Source organism: Eurytemora carolleeae, unplaced genomic scaffold (genome assembly GCF_000591075.1).
Source record: "Eurytemora carolleeae unplaced genomic scaffold, Eaff_2.0 scaffold58, whole genome shotgun sequence".
Classification (NCBI taxonomy): domain Eukaryota; kingdom Metazoa; phylum Arthropoda; class Copepoda; order Calanoida; family Temoridae; genus Eurytemora; species Eurytemora carolleeae.
Window position 1 is genome coordinate 77,666 of NW_019396025.1, and position 18,244 is coordinate 95,909.

Genomic DNA, 18,244 nt, shown 5'->3' on the forward strand with positions numbered 1-18,244 from the left:
ACTGTAAATTGTACTTATGAAACAAATCTTCCATTGCAAATAAAACAACGGCAGGAAAATAGAAAATAATCAATATGTTAAAGATGTCTCTTTTTCAATTGTTTGTAAATGTACAAATATGAGTTGTCTGCTACAAGCAATTTAGACAGGAGGTTTCTCAAGGTATTTGTATTAGTATTAGAAAAGATCATGAAAGACCCCCAATGTGGGATCCCCAGACCGACGTCCGAGTGAGGGTCTCAGTCAGGTGCTAATTCTACCCGCCAGCTCATTTATAAATATATTATCTTTGAGTGTTAAAAGATTTAAATGTTCATGTGATACTAATAAGACGTTTTACGGTGTATAACTACTAAGTAAGAGTGCAAAACCTATCTTCAGAATTCTCCCAGATTGTATATTTTGGAGGATACATTTTTGGAATAAAAATATAATACAAATTCTGGAGTAAACTTATTAGATGTTTCTCTTTAATGCTGCACTCTCTGTGCAACTACCATGTCTACCCGATCACTCCCTTTAAAAATTTATTTAAAGGCCTTAAATTATCGTTTTTGATCTCTAAATAGTCTAAATCGTATATAGAGATTCAAACATATATACATAATAACTGATCTAAAAAACTGATTATTGTATTAAAAATTAAATTCCTATGTTAAAAATTACAATAAATTCAAAAATATTTAATAAATTCAAAAACCTTTATGCGTTCTATAATTTATAAATGGGAAAAGTAAGATAATTTTTGTTCTAATATTGATGCTGGTATAAAAAGATATAACAATGAAATACCAGAAAAAAAGTAAAATTTTAAATTTGTAAGTTTAATTTTCCATATCTAATCCAATCCAATCAAACTTAACAGGGAGTCCATGGGTTGAAGTTTCAATTCCTGTCATCTCTATCGTTGTTTTTTTTTTGAGGGGGTAGGGGGGTTTAACTTTCCCGTAGGTCCTTTGACATGCTCACATAAGGAAGTTTTTGACACTACCTGACCATTCAGAATGGCTTGATAAATTTTAAACCACGATTTTTTAAGCAAACGGACGCTCTTTTAACATCTTTTAACATCTAACCTTCGGATAAAACCAGTACAGGATCTACAGTGTTCTCTGCAAACTCAGAAATAGACTGGAGGCTGAAATCCGTTGGAATAGAGGCTAATGGGCGGCTAAAATCCGATAGGTTAGTGGTGTGTTGGAGGCCGAGCTCCTTGGCAGGAATATTTGGATCTTGCGGAGTCTCTGTTATGCTCGAGGACATCAACCCTATCCAGTAATATTTTGTAGCATACATAAGTTTAGCAAACAATGATCAGGCTTCTTATGTCTTACTAGCTCAATGTCCGAATTTAATGAATTTAAGCCGCGTCTCAAGAGTCTCAAATCTGCTAAAACCGGGTTCAATTGAGCACCGGCTTCAATCTTGAAAAATTGAATACCGTCTCAAATCTACTAAGACCGGGTTCAATTGAGCACCGGCTTAAATCTTGAAAAATTGAATACAATTTTAAGTGGAACCAACCATATTTGAGCGCCGACTTAAATTAAAACCGCGGCTCAAATTCTTTAAATTCGGCCTCAAGTGTCTGGCGTAACCCATGGTATTTTGAAAAATCGACCAATGTTTGGCAGAAATGGACAGAAAACAGTACATCTGAGGGATATGTCACCGAGATTGCAAATGTAAAAAAATTTATATTATTTTGATCTCTCAAGATTTTCAGTTTAGCCAGATATATGTAGGATTACTTCAAGGGAGGAGTGTCAGAGTAATTTCAAGTTATCCAACCAGCAAAGATGGCAATGCCCGATGCACAACGGTAGTATAAATTAGATATAAATGTTAATAATTTTAAAAACTGATTATTTTCAATGATGGTTTCTCTACAAAAGTGACTAGCGCATTTCTACTGCAGGAGAAGACATATGAATTGTAAGAGTTAAACACTTAGAAACCTGGATAAACGAGATAATAACTTCGACAGTATTGATCAGATTAGGGTTTAAAGGGAACCGTTTTAAATCAGACATTGCCGTCTTTGCATGGAAGGTCATTTGAAATTACGCTTACAGTCCCTTAAATGTATGAATTGTAGAAAAAAATATTTTTTATAAAGAAGACACTTCGAAAAATGCTTCAACGCAGAACTTAATCTGGTAATTTGGGTGGCTTAAGTCTTCCTCCCCACGTACATCCTTGAAATCATCTCTGGATTGTTCAGCAGATTGACCCATCCAACATCTCAGAAGAAAACCCTTCAGCTTATAAGTTAAAATATTATCCCTGCAGGTGTATTGAGTAGGTAGATAAATAGTTTGGATTCTACGCGGAGAAGACATTGCAGGGTTTCCAGGCTAGCGTTCACAATATTATGATCCTAACAAAACAAACAAAGTTTTATATTTTGTTAATTTATTTGTTTATTTTTAAAGGGTTTTAAAGCTGAGTTGAGTGAAACAAATATAAAAAACGGAAAATTTAATAAATTAGAATGGCATAAGAGGATAATTCAGGATTTTTCTAAGTACAAACAAAATTTTATAGAAAGTTTAATTATTAACACCCAATCTGAAAAATAGACTATATGACTTCGCTTTTACCTTTATTTTGAGGAAGAAAATGCATATTTCATAAAGCCTTAAAAATTGGCTTGAATCATCCGATCCCTGAAATAAGTGAAAATATTACTTCATGTAGAAAGTAAAAAGCTAACTTATCAACCTGAACTACCTACACTACCTGAAATATCTGAACTACCTGAAGCAACACTCTCTGTATTCTTAATGTGTATCGTATGGATAAAACTCGGTCTAGAGCTCAATGTTCTACAATAATACTTCAGTTTTTATCAAGCCAGATACAACGCTATATGTATTATTCAATGTTTATCGTACAGATACAACTCGCTCTAGAACTCAATATTTACAATAATTCTTTAGTCTGTATCATTCCAGATACAACACAATCTGTATTTCTTATTGTACAGATACAACTTAAGCGGACTCTATGCTCTCTACACGAGAAATAATGTCTAAATGTAATAAAGCAAAGGTTCATGTCCAACTGATCTATATTTCGGGTTTATGGTACAAAACATGTATACATGTTTAATTAATGAACGTAGTTAAATCAAATCATAGTGAAACTAATGAACGTAGTTAAATTAAATCGTAATTAAACTAATGACCGTAGTTAAATTCATGAACGTAGTTAAGATACAGAAAAAATTTTAACGTAATATACATATACATTAAAATATGTTCAGGCTTACAAATATGGAGATTACTACTATATTTATTACATACCTCAACTACCCACACTTCAAGAAATATCTGAACTACCTGACCTACCTGAACTACCTGAACTACCTGAACTACCTGTGCTGCCTGAACTATCTGAACTTCCTAAACTATTTACACTAACTGAACTACCTGAACTACCTGAACTACCTGAACTACCTAAACTACCTGAACTACCTGAACTACCTGAATTTCCTAAACTACCTCACCTACCTGAACTAACTGAACTACCTGTGCTGCCTGAACTATCTGAACTTCCTAAACTATTTACACTAACTGATCTACCTGAACTACCTGAACTACCTGAATTTCCTAAACTACCTGACCTACCTGACTGCCTGAACTACCTGTGCTGCCTGAACTATCTGATCTTCCTGAACTACCTGAACTACCTGAACTACCTGAACTACCTGAATTTACTAAACTACCTGACCTACCTGACTACCTGCAGTCTCGACCAAATTCCACCTTGACTAACAGTGTACATATTGAACAATAAACATACTAATGGCCACACTACCTGAATATGAGGAAGTATTTGTCGGCAAACAGTTAGAACTCCGATCACTGTATTCGAAGGAATATCAGAACCTAGAGAATTTTTTTCTTCTAATTTTTTATTAAAATTTTTTATCATAAAAATCTAATATTTTTTTTGGCAACCTTGCATTCCTTGATATCTTTCTGGAAGAAATAATGAAATGAGTGGCTGGGGGNNNNGGTGCAAGAACGACGACGACGACTAAAATATATTTACCAAGAGGAAGAAGCATATTACACGCTGTATTGAGAAGCCATGAAGTGAAGACGACTGGTTTTCTACTGTTAGTTGCCAGAACTACAAGGTTCTGTGCGGCAGTGCGCCGAAGTACTGCGCTCACGCAGCAAATATTGGTGAAAAAAGTCTTCATTAAAGCTTTTATCTCATTGTCATTTGCAAAGTTTCCCAAAACCTAAAAAAGTTAGAGTTGCTTTAACTTTTGTATATTTTATGAATATATCTGAATAAATCTATTTTAAATATATACTTTGCAGTTTGCTTGTCTGTTTGTGTCCAATATAAACGTCAAAACGGTTGAACCGATCGGGCCCAAATTTTGTATGGCAACTCAAATGAGCCCAGGGAAGGTTTGTGAATGCTTTGAGAATCAAAAAAAATATTGCCTCAAAAAATTACTACGCAAATTTTCAAATTTTAACGAAATAAATTTTAAAATCGTAGAAATCTTTTTGTTATTGTTTTATAATGTACAAAGAGAAAATGTTCACAGATAGAGCCACAGTTAATATATTTGAAATAAAAGATGGGCGCTAATGGCCCTGAGATCTTAGTATTATAAACTGCACCTTAAATAGTAGTGGAAGAGAGTATGCTAAAGTTTCATGAATTGATTCTTCTGTTCTTTTGACGATTGCGTCCAAACAAGGCATTAAATTCACTAGATAAGCTCTAAATATTTATAAATGGTTAGATGATATTTTTTTGAGAAAATCAGACAAAATTAATGGATTCAGAAGAACTGACTGGAGCAAGAACCATTTATAATTTGTAAATAGTGAGATTTAATGATAACAATTAAAAAATATATTAGCTTTGATTTAACATTATGCATCATATGTTCAGTAGGCAGAGGTTACGTTGATCTCCAGGCTGGAGCTCCTCATCACTTCTTCAAGTCAGCTTGGGTTAGTGAATCATATCCGACTTTGAATGTTTTTAGTATTCAATGAAAGGCCAAATATGAACAAATTAATTTCCAATACCTGGATTTGGCTGGTCGAATATGAGGAGCAAGATAAGAAAATCTCCAAAGTGCAGCTCGTACACATCTAGAACTACCGTTCTTCTTTATCTCCTTGTACAATTCAACCTAATGCACAATCAGTTAATTAGGAGGTTATCATGTGGCGACGAGTAGAGATGGGCAACGAAACTATTGTTGAAAAAGGGTGTCGTTCAGGAAAAAAAAACTAATGATGGACGAACGAAACAAATTGTTCAGAGAAATGAAAAAAGTGTCGCTTTTTAAAAACTAAAAACGATTTTTTAGAATAAACTTTAAAAAAAAAACAGTTTTTTACTGCTCGATCGACTTTTTCAAAATTAAAAAAACGACCGTTTTTTAATTAACGAACGATTTCATTGAATGAACAATTTTACTGGACGATCAATTTTAGTGATAAAACGAACGAAATATATTGAAAAGTAAGAAAATCAACGATAAGTTTGAGAATGAACAAAATAAATTTTTATGAACGATTGAATAAAAAACCCGAACGATATGCATTGTAATCCCAACCTGTATTCTTGTTACATTAGTTTCTCCTAGTGTTCGAATAACTCTGTTTAGATTTTCATCTGCAACCATCCTCATATCAGAATCTAATTATCAGATATTGTTGTTACTCTAAGAGGATATCAATCACCGAGCTATCTATAGGTCAGAGTACTGCAGTTCACTGCAGTACGCACAAAAAGCTTATATTATGGTTAATGGATCCGTGTGTAACAAATCTACGATCATTGGTCCAAGGATCACAAACTATGTTCCGCATTGAGTAACACTGAGGTGAGGGATGAGTAAAACTAAGGTGAGGGATGAGTAAAACTGAGGTGGGGGATGAGTAAAACTGATGTGAGGGATGAGTAAAACTGAGGTGGGGGATGAGTAAAACTGAGGTGGGGGAGTAAAACTGAGGTGGGGGATGAGTAAAACTGATGGGGGGGGATGAGTAAAACTGAGGTGGGGGATGAGTAAAACTGATGTGGGGGATGAGTAAAACTGAGGTGGAGATGAGTAAAGCTGAGGTGGGGGATGATGAGTAAGACTGAGATGGGGGATGAGTAAAACTGAGGTGGGGGATGAGTAAAACTGATGTGGGGGATGAGTAAAACTGAGGTTGGGGATGAGTAAAACAGATGTGGGGGATGAGTAAAACTGAGGTTAGGGATGAGTAAAACTGAGGTGGGGAATGAGTAAAACTGAGGTGGGGGCCAGGGCGTATTATATTAAACTGTGACATGTGAGGTATTACGACTGTTCAAGAAAGGCGTGATTTTTTGTAAATGAACGGCAGTTGTGAAAATTTAAAGGGAAACTTCCACCTTTTTTATAATCTTATTTTTCGGTAGTCCTAATACGTCACACAATAACATGTAAACAAACCTTATTCTTACATGGTAATTAAGAAATAAGAGATCGGTGTCCGAATTTTATGAATTTAAGCCGCGTCTCAAATCCCCCCAAAACCGGTTTCAATTGAGAGCCGGCTTACATCTTGAAAACTTTAATACGATTTTAAGTTGAACCAACCATATTCAAGCCGCGGCTCAAATTCTTTGAATTCGGGCTCAGAGAGGGAACCATCCATGGAACCTTTTCCAACTTAGATTTTAACTTCCACTTCAGGTTGGATCAATTTTCATGTTCTTAAAGAAAACAAAAAGCCATGAATATTTGATCCGAGTCAGTTTTTGTTTTTAATCTCACCTTGGTCATCTAACAGAGTAAAGTACATATCCATCGCCATTGCCAAATATTTGGCGGATTCTGGACTGTTTTTAGTTCCTTGGTTGCAGAGGACATCTGTTACAGAAGCACAATGCGAGATCTTCTCTTTTTTCCTAAATAATGATTCTTTTACCCAGCAATATTCTTACAAATAAGGGATATATACAGTGGGGCCCAGAAAACTATAGAAAAGAAGGACAACATGTGTTTTTGATGTTGCTGTGACAGTCTTACCAGAAGCTTAAAAATTAACTTATCCACAAATTTTAAATGTCCCATTTTTACAAATGATACTGATAACCATTGACCATTTTGGCTTATGATGGCGTAATCATTATATAAAAATATAGGTACATGATTTTAGCTGTGCCCTGGGTTGCCTGTGGAATTAAAAAAAAATCCATATTTTTTTCTAGCCTATGTCACCCCGGAAACAGGTATCCATGATTCCCTCAAAAAATGTCTGAATAGTCGTTTTTTCTTGAATCTTGAAAGAAAGTATTAATTCTAAAACTATTTCGTCCATTGTGTCTAACGCAATATTCGGCATTTCATTTTAGAGAGAATCCACGGTTAAAACAATCAATTTCGAAGAGAAAAACATGAAAATATTATAGAGTCTTGATCAGACATAACCTTTCTGAGTACCGTCGAGAATCAGACATGTACATTCTATAAATTACATCTATTGGAACCATTACAAATAAAGTTGATGAACCTTTTGTACAACAAAATAAAGCATTAAAACATAAAAAAAATTAAGTTTCTTTTATCTCGATGGAGGAATATAATATTTAAATACTAACGTCATTGTTTCATCAAATGACATTGAGGGGGTTTGATGAAGTTTTAGAGCTTCCACTGTTCTCACCAACTTCTCTAAAGTCGCCATTTTTAACTTGAAAAAAGTTTTTACCCTACAAATAAAATGTATAAAAAATATCACAGAAAGTTACAATTTGATGATGGTTGCCAGAGACTGGGTGATATTCCTGTACTCTGCAGCTACCCTAGAGTTAGGATACTCAGAGAAGAGACTAGTTCCCTCGTCACAGGTTCTACCAACTACAGGATCCAGGGGTAGACGACCCAACAGCGGGACTCCTTTATCAACAAACAATTGGAAATAATTAATCTTGTTAAAACAAAATGTTATATGCACTTAAAAATACAATCAATAATAATAATCTAACCTTACTTTTACTCTTAAAACAAATTACTTAAATGTTTTCTTAATCTTACCCCCCCCCACCCACACACACACCCAATAATCCTTTCCCCCCACGCACTTTTTTTCGCTGAATATAGACTTTTCTGGAACTAAAAATCTTTTAAAGAGAATTAGCTGACTTTTAAGAAAATTTTAAGAAAATCTTTTATGAAAATTAGCTGACTTTTGGGGGAAATGCCTTAAGTTTAACTTGTATTCCATTTATTTCTACTTAAAGACTCCATTTATTTCTACTTAAAGACTCCATTTATTTCAACTTAAAGACTCAACTTAAAGAATCCGAAAATAAAATGTCAACAGTACAGACTTTAAACATTTCAAATTTTTTTTTTTACTTTTTTCATTTAAATATAATGTATGTTTGTATGCATGATTCCTGTGTCTGCTGTTAATTTATCTGCGCCTCCTGTACTGCTGGGTAGTATTACTGAACTAAAGAAACAGATTCCTCAAATATCAGTTTTAAACATCATAATTTATTGTCTTTACATTTCTGGAGTTTTTTTTTTCTTTATAACATGTGGTTATTTTTGATTTCCCTTCAAGGCAGTCTAGAATACACCAAATTCTCTAAAATTCATTATTTTTAATTTTTGTTGCAAAATATAAATTTTTGAAATTGCACCCCGCGACCGGCACGTTCTCCGACGTTCCAGCACCCTTGTACGTGAAGCAATCAGGTTGGCAAGCACATTGCAAGGACTACTCCCCCCCAGTGACTCTTGTCGAAAATGTAAATTATTGTTTCGACATTAGCCTAATTAAATTGAATGCAGACTGAGTTTTCACCCACGGAAACATGTTTCATTGTGTATTACAGAATTTGGCGTGTTCTTGAGAACAACTTGACAATTGGCCCCCCCTTTCTGAAAGGACCTGTAGACGCATGTTTATTTGACCCTCTATTGCAAGGGTGGCATGTCCGACTCACAAACTTCTGAGAACAACTTGTCAATTGGCCCCCCCTTTCTGAAAGGACCTGTAGACGCATGTTTATTTGGAGCCCATATAAAACATATCGTCACTAAACTTATCACCACAAAACATATCACCACAAAACATATCACCACACAACTGATTAAAACAAAACTTATCTAACAACAAAACTTTTCAAAACAAAACTTATCATCACAAAACTTATCGAACTACAAAAATTATCAACCAACAAAACTTATCAACCTATCAAAACATATCAAACTCAAAACTTATAAAATAACTACAAAATTTATTTTTTAAAACATTTTTATACGTTCTGTTCTGTGACCTTCGCTTGTATCTAGATTTACTCTTATCTTGGTGTCCTGGAACTCCCAAGCTATCCTCCTTCATAACCATGTCTGCCAAGAAAGGGGCTGGGAAACTGAGAGCTTACTGAATTTTCTCTTAAAATTCGCGGACTTGTTGGATAATTTTTGTAGTTTGATAAGTTTTGTAGTTTGATAAGTTTTGTCGCTGATAAGTTTTGAAAAAAGATATGTTTTGTGGTGATAATTTGTGTGGTGATAAGTTAAGTGACGATATGTTTTGTATGGGCTCCGTTTATTTGACCCTCTATTGCAAGGGTGGCATGTCCGACTCACAAACTTCTGAGATATTGCTTGTACAGTCCCTTTAAGGTATTTCATCATTAGTCGTTTTAAATTTTATTTTTTAGATATAAAAAATCCGATGGATTCAAGAAACAATTGAAAATAATAAAAAAATTATATTTAAGGTTTCTTTCCTAACATTACACTTGGGGCAGGTGAACAAGGACATGTTCTCTATTATACCTGAACAAATATTATACAATTAATTCATCCTAGGGTTAACTTTTCCGATATGCAATAGCGCAAAACTTTGTCTTAGCTGGATAACTTTTCTGTAAGAGTTCAAGATTTATATTTCTGCATGCCAAAACAGAAAATCGAATTCTTAAAACAAAATACATTTTTCCAGTGATTCTGTTGTTGTGAATATAAAAAGAATAATACAAATTTTGCGCATTATTACTCTAAATAATACCGCATGTAAAGCAATAGTTTTTTTAAGGCTAGTTTTTAATAATTAAAATACAAATATATTTTCTATTGTAATCTTAGACAATTTTTAGGAAAATTTGGCCAAACTTTCTTCGGATGGAAGAAAAAGTGTTTGCGTCTGAAACCCCTCATTAACAGCAGAATAACAACATTTAAGTATTTTATTTATATAAATGAAATTAATTCATACAATATTTTGTACAAGATATTTTTTACAACTGGTGAAATGAAAAGAAAATATTTTTTACAGTAAATTCCTGTTGGTTTGTTCATAGTTCAGAGCAATATTGAACCTAAAAAGTTTTCTGTTTTTTAACGTGCCAGCTTTAATGTGAATTTCCTTATTACGTCTTATTGTACAAATCTTAAATTAAAAATCCAATTAATCAAAAAACAAGTTCTTACCGAGAACAGGAAGATTAATTTTCTTACAAAAGTTGATTTCCTTTCTCACATCCTTGAATATAATATATATTTAATAATAGAAACAAAAAAAATAAAAACAAAAATAGTACTGAAAAATAAAAAAAATAATAATAGAAACTTTACAAAAAACAGAATAAGCTCTGAAGCTATAAATAAAATAATAACAAAATCAAATCCAAACACAGGTACTTTCCAAAAGGCATTTTCCCCAAGGACGACTTCCCAAGGTCACAATTGTTCGAGCGGCAACTTCCCAAATTTTCATTTAAAGTTACTTTAGGTCTTCGGAGGAGGCCGTTCGCTCCTGCTCGGATGGACTAAGAGGCCGAGCGGGTAAGTCAGATTTGGGAAATTTCACATTTGGGAATTTGCGACTTAGGAAAATACTCTTGGGAAATTCCATCTAGGGAAAATAACTTTGTTAAAGTACCTAGTATCTAAGTTGACAAAACCAACAATAACAACAACAAAAACAATACAAATTAGTTCTAACCTGAAGACTGATCTCCTGTGGAGTTGTAACAATGACAGCTCCATCTATCCCAGAAGCTGACAGATATTGAGTAATAGACAGATGCTCGTCACTTGTACCTAGTAAACAACTATTACTCTGAACATCATTGAGTAAAATTGATTTGATCTCTGATAATTGCTATACAGTTTTCTGCGCAAGTGACCAAGTCACTTTTGTCGTCAACCCTTAGTTGAAAATAATCAATTTTCAAAATTATAAAAATTGATACCTAATTAATACTTGATCAGTCAAAGCTTTAAGAGCACCGTTTTGAATCGTACATGCAAGTCCCTCTAGTAGAGAACCCACAATTGAAAATGATCAATTTTCCAAATTTTAAATATTGATATTTAATTCATACTTGATCAACTTTTAAGAGTATAGTTTTGAATCGTTCATGCGATCTTAACATGGAGGGCCACATGTAATTACGCTTACAGTCCCTTTAATCTGACAGCTGACTATTTACCTGGAGGCGTGTCTACCAACAGTAGATCTAACCCACCCCAATCCACATCTCTAAGAAGCTGTTTGATCAAACCATTTTTCTAAAAATAACATTGAATTTGAGAAAGAAGAAACTAACATGAAAATATACGGAATCCAGTTTCCTCCATATAACTCATGAAACTGATTTTTCCAATATTTTTAAACCAGGCTAAGAACATTCCCGTGGTTTAAAAGAGTTTCCTAATCAAAATTTAAAATAAATCTATCGAGGTGTTCCTGAGTTAGGATCAGACAGACAAGCAGAGATTCTACTTAGTATATATACTATATAGATTATAGATAGACTAGCTTGGGATTCCAGCGTTGCCCAGGGTAATTATGCGCCGTTTACCCGCACTTTATTGTAAATTAAGATTTTAGCTATATTATAGCTAAGCTAAGAACATTCCCGTGGTTCTCCTGAGTTTCCCAATCAGTATTTAAGGCCAATCGGTCAAGGATTTCCTGAGTTATGATCGGACATACAAACAAACGATCAAACACAGATTACTTTTTTTATATATAAGTAGATATAGATACCTTCGGACCTCTCCATATAACTGCAGCATCTGGAGAGGGTAGAAGGAAACCAGCAGACATCACACTCAGATTATCATCTATACTCACCAAACCAAACTCAACTTGACTTATCTATATAATAAAGCTCTTCCCTCAGCTTTAGCTAGAATTTTTCAAGGAGAAATTTCTTTATCAATGCTTTTTTTATTCAAATATTGAAATTTAGGGATTCCAGTGCGATTCTCTCACCACCGTTAAAAATAATCTAATCTTGTTTCACATCATTTCTTTTGAAATTTTTCCCCCAAGTTTTTTATTTTATTTTCGGACATCGCTGGGCGCTTATGCTAGTTATATGTTTATTTGCGTCAGTTTTTTGCGGGACATGACCTGACTTGAGAGAAAATTTAAGTTAATTGTCGATCAAGATTTAATTTTGATTTGAAAAAAAATTGAATATTGTGAAGGAAATCAACAAAAATATAGGTTTATAATGTACCAGTAAGAAATGATGGCAAAAAAAAAGCTGAGATTAGTCTAAGAGGTGGTAAGACAAATACTGAATCCTGGTACCATCATATCCGATCTAAAGGAGTGTTTTCTGATCTAAGAATTTTACGACCTAAAATTGTATCATATCTTAAAGTAGGTTAGGTTAGGGGTGAAGGGAAGTGAAAAAGGATATTAGAATCCTATGGATGAGCATGGATGAATTTGGATGAGTATGGATAAGTTTGGAAAGTATGGATGAGCATGGATAAGTATGGATTAGTATGGATGAGTATGGATGAGTTTGGATAAGTTTGGATGAGTATGGATGAGTTTGGATGATTATGGATGAGTAAGGATGAATTTGGATGAGTCTGGATAAGTATGGACGAGTATGGATGAGTATGGAAGAGTATGGATGAGTATGGACGAGTATGGACGAGTATGGACGATTATGGACGAGTAAGGACGAGTAAGGACGAATATGGATGAGTATGGATGAGTATGGATGAGAATGGATGAGTATGGATGAGTATGGATGAGTTTGGATGAGTATGGATGAGTATGGATGAGAATGGATGAGTATGGATGAGTATGGATGAGTATGGATGAGTTTGGATGAGTATGGATGAGTATGGATGAGAATGGATGAGTATGGATGAGTATGGACGATTATGGACGAGTGTGGACGATAATGGATTAGTATGAATGAGTATGGATGAGTATGGATGACTTTGGATGAGTGTGGATGAGTATGGATGAGTATGGATGAGTTCGGATAAGTATGGATAAGTATGGATAAGTAAGGATGAGTTTGGATAAGTAAGGATGGGTATGGATGAGTTTGGATAAGTAAAGATGAGCGTGGATGAGTTTGGACGAGTATGGACGAGTATGGACGAGTATGGACGAGTATGGACGAGCATGGACGAGTATGGACGAATATAGACGAGTATGGATGAGTATGGATGAGTATTAATGAGTATGGATGAGTAATGGATGAGTATTGAGTATGGTTCCTATAAATATTGGCGACCAACCGGATCCAGACTGATGAACTCCCTCCCCCTCACAACCAAGTATCCGGGGCTGGCTAGGACCACATAGATCAATATCTAACAATTTAAACTTCAAGAGAGTGTTCGCGAACAATGAAAGGGGGTATAGGTTGAACCTGAATTTGGAATTAAATAGAATCAATCTTTTTTTTCCTCTACTGCGGAACAAATGAGAAAATTGAAGAATTTTAATTGATCGTAATTAAAACATAATTTATTAAACTATTGTCAAACTGATTAGATGAAAAAAAAGATTTAAACCATTCGATTTTAAATTCAATTTTCTCTTTCAATTTTTAGCGAACACTCCCTTTAAAATACATTATTTTCCGTGGATGTATTTCTTAACTATTCTGTAGACTAATTTTTTTAACTTTATCAAAAAGTTGTAGAAGTTATTTTCTTCTGTTTTTGTAAAAACAAACATAAGAATGGAAAAAAGGTCAAACAAAAACAATACATATACTGATATCTTTATATATATATAGAATTTCATTAGTTTCAATGTTTAAATTTATAAATTATTAATAATATCGCACTGTTGAAAAGTCTTATTTTATAAAAATAATTTTGTCCATTTTCAGATTTTTTCCAAAGCTATAACATTCGCCGTTAAAGAAAACGTTTACTTAAAATGAAAAAATATAAAAATGTAGAAAAACATTATGATTAAACAATACCAACCTAATATACCAATGTTAAGATCTGGTTTAGTGGCTAAACATCTCGCTAGGTTTGCTGTCACAGTGGATTTTCCAACCCCACCCTTACCAGATAACACCAGAACCTGTAGAAAAACAAGTAAAACATGGAGAAGAATCTTAAACAGAAGAAAATATTCCGCCAGAAATGCACGCATTACTAATTTCTCCCAGCTGAAGAAGCAAGCAGAAAAATAAGATACAGCTGTGGACTAGTAAGACTGTTTATTATTTTAGGATAAACTACAGCCTGAAAGAAGGCTGAACCAGTGTGATCCAACCAAGAACTATCTATGCAGGATAAACTACAGCCTGAAAGAAGAAGGCTGAACCAGTGTGTTCCAACCAAGAACTATCTGCAGGATAAACTACAGCCTGAAAGAAGAAGGCTGAACCAATGTGATCCAAACAAGAACTATCTATGTGTGGCGGAAGACGATCCAAGTTTAAACCGGATAGAGAGACGCGGCAAGAAGAACTCAGATCTGCCACGTCACCATGAATAGACATATTATTTTTATTTCTTAAATTGATAAAGTAAATTTAGTCAGTAATAAAGTATTTATTTAAACCCGGCGTTTATCCTTCCGAGCGTAGCTAAATATGCAGGATAAACTACATCCTGAAAGAAGCAAGGCTGAACCAATGTGATCCAACCAAGAACTATTTATGCAGGATAAACTACAGCCTGAAATAAGGCGGCTGAACCAATGTGATCCAACCAAGAACTATCTATGCAGGATAAACTACAGCCTGAAAGAAGAAGGCTGAACCAATGTGATCCAACCAAGAACTATCTATGCAGGATAAACTACAGCCTGAAATAAGGCGGCTGAACCAATGTGATTCAACCAAGAACTATATATGCAGGATGATAAATAATCTAAAACCATGCGTTAATTCAAATGACATTTAAGTTTTTTTGATCCAGTTGATCATCAAGAGTGATCAATATAACCCGGACTTCAAAGAGGCTAGGTTTGTCTCACAAACATAAGCAGATGTGGAACAGGACTGATACGAGATATCCTTACCAGAGCTTCCTACAACTTTATCCTACATCATATATTCAACCTCCTGCTCCCATTCAGCTTTAACAAAGATCTCACAGTGATCTAGAGGGACCTCACGGTGATCTACAATACACAGCTAAGTCTGGAAAACCTCCCAGGCGGAAAGAATCTGAGGACGACCGTACGTTTTGTTTCTGTACTATGTACTTCTGTCGCTCTTGAGAGATTGTATCTAGGTAAATTCCAGAATGAGTATTCTGATCTACGTGCATTCATCCTACGGAATCAAGGAAGAATTGCATTACGCAATGTTCCCAGCCAGGACACACTTATTACTATTATTATTATTATTGTCAACCTACAGACAAAGTTCAACGACCTGTAATTATCTAATAAACCTAATCTACATCAACTCTGTAATATCCACAATGAGAACTAGTTGCTTATAGTTCTTTACATTCGCAGGAGAAATAATACTGACACACGGAGAACTTGAAACCTGATAAAACCTCAACAGAAGACATTTGGATCAGCGTGTGAGAAAACCAAACCGCCATCTATCTATCTATCTATTAGGACATCCCAATAACACAAATGTTACCAGGAAACCACCCCTCCCGGCAACCCTCCGCCTCCCTTAGGAGTACTTGGGTTACAGAGTTAGCATGACATGTGCAATGATACTGTTATGCCCGAGTGGAAGTAGCCGAAGCCGTGAAGCCCCAACTACAACCGTGAGATTTATATTAGAAAGCTTGTGACACCATTGTATTCCGTAAAATATTCTCATTTGCCTTCTTGAAACAGATATTTTAAGCTTTTATAAAGTTCTCATATATTCTTCAAATCCTTTAATCTCGTCGAAACATTTCACCAGAGATCACATCTCGAAATATTGGATTTTAATGTATTCTGTCAAATAACATTCTCTGGTCACAACATTTTACCATTCATCACAATTTATAAATATATCAGGCTAATTGCGTTTATATTTTCAGCTTCACAGCTTAATGATGATCAAGAAATAAACTCTAAACTAAAGACTAGATTTCTGTGTATGGGGTGGCATATAAACAATATATTGGTTAAATAGTTATGCATTTCTATTGTTCGTTCCGACGCTGAGAATTAAATTGAGAATACACTGAAATATGCACAAAAACGACATTTAGGCAGTATTTTAAGTGTATTTGATGTTGCTATAACGCAAAAATTTTTACCAGTACCTTTAACATTATTAAGTGTAATAGTCTTTGAGCATTTCACAATTGCTGTTTCTCATGCTAAAGGACTTTTTAAAATCATATCTTGGGTCTAAAAGTCGTCTTCCTATTCCACAGTTGTCTGCTTCTCACAGTCAGTAAAAAAATAATGGGAAAAGAAAAATGAAATGGATTAAATAAACTTCAATAAATGTTCAATTGACGATATATTTTTGTAGAAAACCCTTCATAAACTTGATTTTTTCTAGACAAACTAAATCATACCTTGTGCTTGACATCTGCTAACCTCTCTGTAACATAAAAAATGTGAAAAAAATAATAATAACTGTGAAAAAATTTTAATTTTCTAATGTTTATAGGACATTTATCATTCCTGCAATAGTTGCAATATCAGGATCAGGGACTGCCGGGCCAGCTGAAGCACAGATATTTTGATTTGGACATCCCTAAATAGATTAAAATGTAGATTTGGACATCCCTAAACACTTGACAGGGTATATATTTAGATTTGAACATCCCTAAAAAGATTTTACTGTTCAGATTTGGACATCCTTAAGAAGATTTAAATATTTTAGTTTAGACAATAACATCTCTAAACAGTTGAAAAATAGTTTTTTTTTGACAATGGGCATCCCTAAACTGAATTACTTATTTTGATTTGGACATCCCTAAACATATTATATGTTTAGATTTGGATATTGTTTAACAATTAAAAATATTTTTTTAAATATTAAGATTTGGACATCCCTAACAGATTTAAATATTATGTTTTTAACATCCAAACAGATTTAAATATTTTGGTTTGAACATCTCTTAACAGATTAAACTATTTTGCTTTGGACATCCGTAAACAGAATATATATTGAGATTTGGAAATCATTGAACAAATTATATTTAGATTTGGATATTGTTAAACAGATTAAATTGGTTAGGACATCCATTAACAGATTAAAATATTAATAATTGGACAACCCTAACAGATTTAAAAGAAGGGGAGAAAGAAAAGTTCTAGCTAAAAAAGGAAAAAGATACGAAGAAGGGGAGACAGAAAAAGAATGAGTTCTAGCTAAAAAAGGAATAGATTAGAAGAAGGGGAGAAAGAAAAAGAAATAGTTTTAGCTAAAAAAGGAAAAGATTAGAATAAGGGGAGAAAGAGGAGGATGAAAGAAGAAGATACAGTTCTAACTGTAGACGGAAAAGATAAGAAGAAAAGAAAAAGAGGAGGATGAAAGAAGAAGATATAATTCTAACTGTAGACGAAAAAGATTAGAAGAAGGGGAGAAAGAAGAAGAAATAGTTTTAGGTAAAGAAGGAAAAAATAAGAAGACTTGAGGAAGAAATGGTTTTAGCTAAAAAAGGAAAAGATAAGAATAAGAGGGGAAAGAAGAAGAGTTTTAGGCAAAGAAGGAAAAGATAAGAATAAGAGGGGAAAGAAGAAGATATAGTTCTAGCTGAAAAAAGAAAAGATTGAAAGAAGGGGGGAAAGAAGAAGCTATAGTTTTAGCTAAAGAAAGAAAAGATAAGAAGGAGAGGAACAAGAAGAAAAAGTTCTAGGTAAAGACGGAAAAGATACGAAGAAGGGGGAAAATAAGATATAGTTCTAACTAAAGAAGGAAAAGGTCATTAGACGGGAAGAAAGAGGAGGAAGAAAGAGGAAGTCTACCTGACATGCGTCAACTTTCCCTGATAGTTCAGTTCCGGTTCCAGGACAGTGTTCCGGGGCAGGTGCCTCTAAAGTACTCATTT

The 18,244-nt window shown here is 34.1% G+C and overlaps 2 protein-coding genes across 3 annotated transcripts in view; both read right to left on the reverse strand.

The window, feature by feature from the left end:
- The window catches only part of LOC111707916 (huntingtin), a 44,669-nt gene extending 36,936 nt beyond the window's left edge, over nt 1-7,733 (reverse strand). The window contains exons 1-10 of the mRNA XM_023481137.1: nt 7,621-7,733; nt 6,794-6,927; nt 5,603-5,685; nt 5,067-5,173; nt 4,650-4,752; nt 4,060-4,255; nt 3,823-3,893; nt 2,604-2,669; nt 2,287-2,380; nt 1,077-1,268 (exon numbers count right to left, since the gene is read on the reverse strand). Of these exons, the coding sequence (XP_023336905.1) occupies nt 1,077-1,268; nt 2,287-2,380; nt 2,604-2,669; nt 3,823-3,893; nt 4,060-4,255; nt 4,650-4,752; nt 5,067-5,173; nt 5,603-5,685; nt 6,794-6,927; nt 7,621-7,706 (1,132 nt within the window). The 5' untranslated portion in view covers nt 7,707-7,733. The remainder of the gene's footprint in view (nt 1-1,076; nt 1,269-2,286; nt 2,381-2,603; nt 2,670-3,822; nt 3,894-4,059; nt 4,256-4,649; nt 4,753-5,066; nt 5,174-5,602; nt 5,686-6,793; nt 6,928-7,620) is intronic.
- On the reverse strand, nt 7,620-18,243 carry LOC111708411 (cytosolic Fe-S cluster assembly factor nubp1). Of its 2 annotated transcripts, none has more exons than XM_023481885.1 (12): nt 18,162-18,243; nt 16,872-16,944; nt 16,763-16,788; nt 14,246-14,348; nt 13,528-13,618; nt 12,036-12,117; nt 11,476-11,554; nt 10,986-11,083; nt 10,472-10,523; nt 9,769-9,817; nt 8,422-8,477; nt 7,620-7,918 (listed from the first exon to the last, which is right to left on the reverse strand). In XM_023481885.1, the coding sequence occupies exons 1-12, from the start codon at nt 18,240-18,242 to the stop codon at nt 7,767-7,769; spliced, it is 942 nt and encodes a 313-aa protein (XP_023337653.1). In that variant the 5' UTR covers nt 18,243; the 3' UTR covers nt 7,620-7,766. The 2 variants fall into 2 exon arrangements, with proteins under 2 accessions (XP_023337653.1, XP_023337581.1); XM_023481813.1 differs by having other exon boundaries at nt 12,036-12,112; nt 13,523-13,618.
- Nucleotide 18,244: the final 1 nt, after the last annotated feature.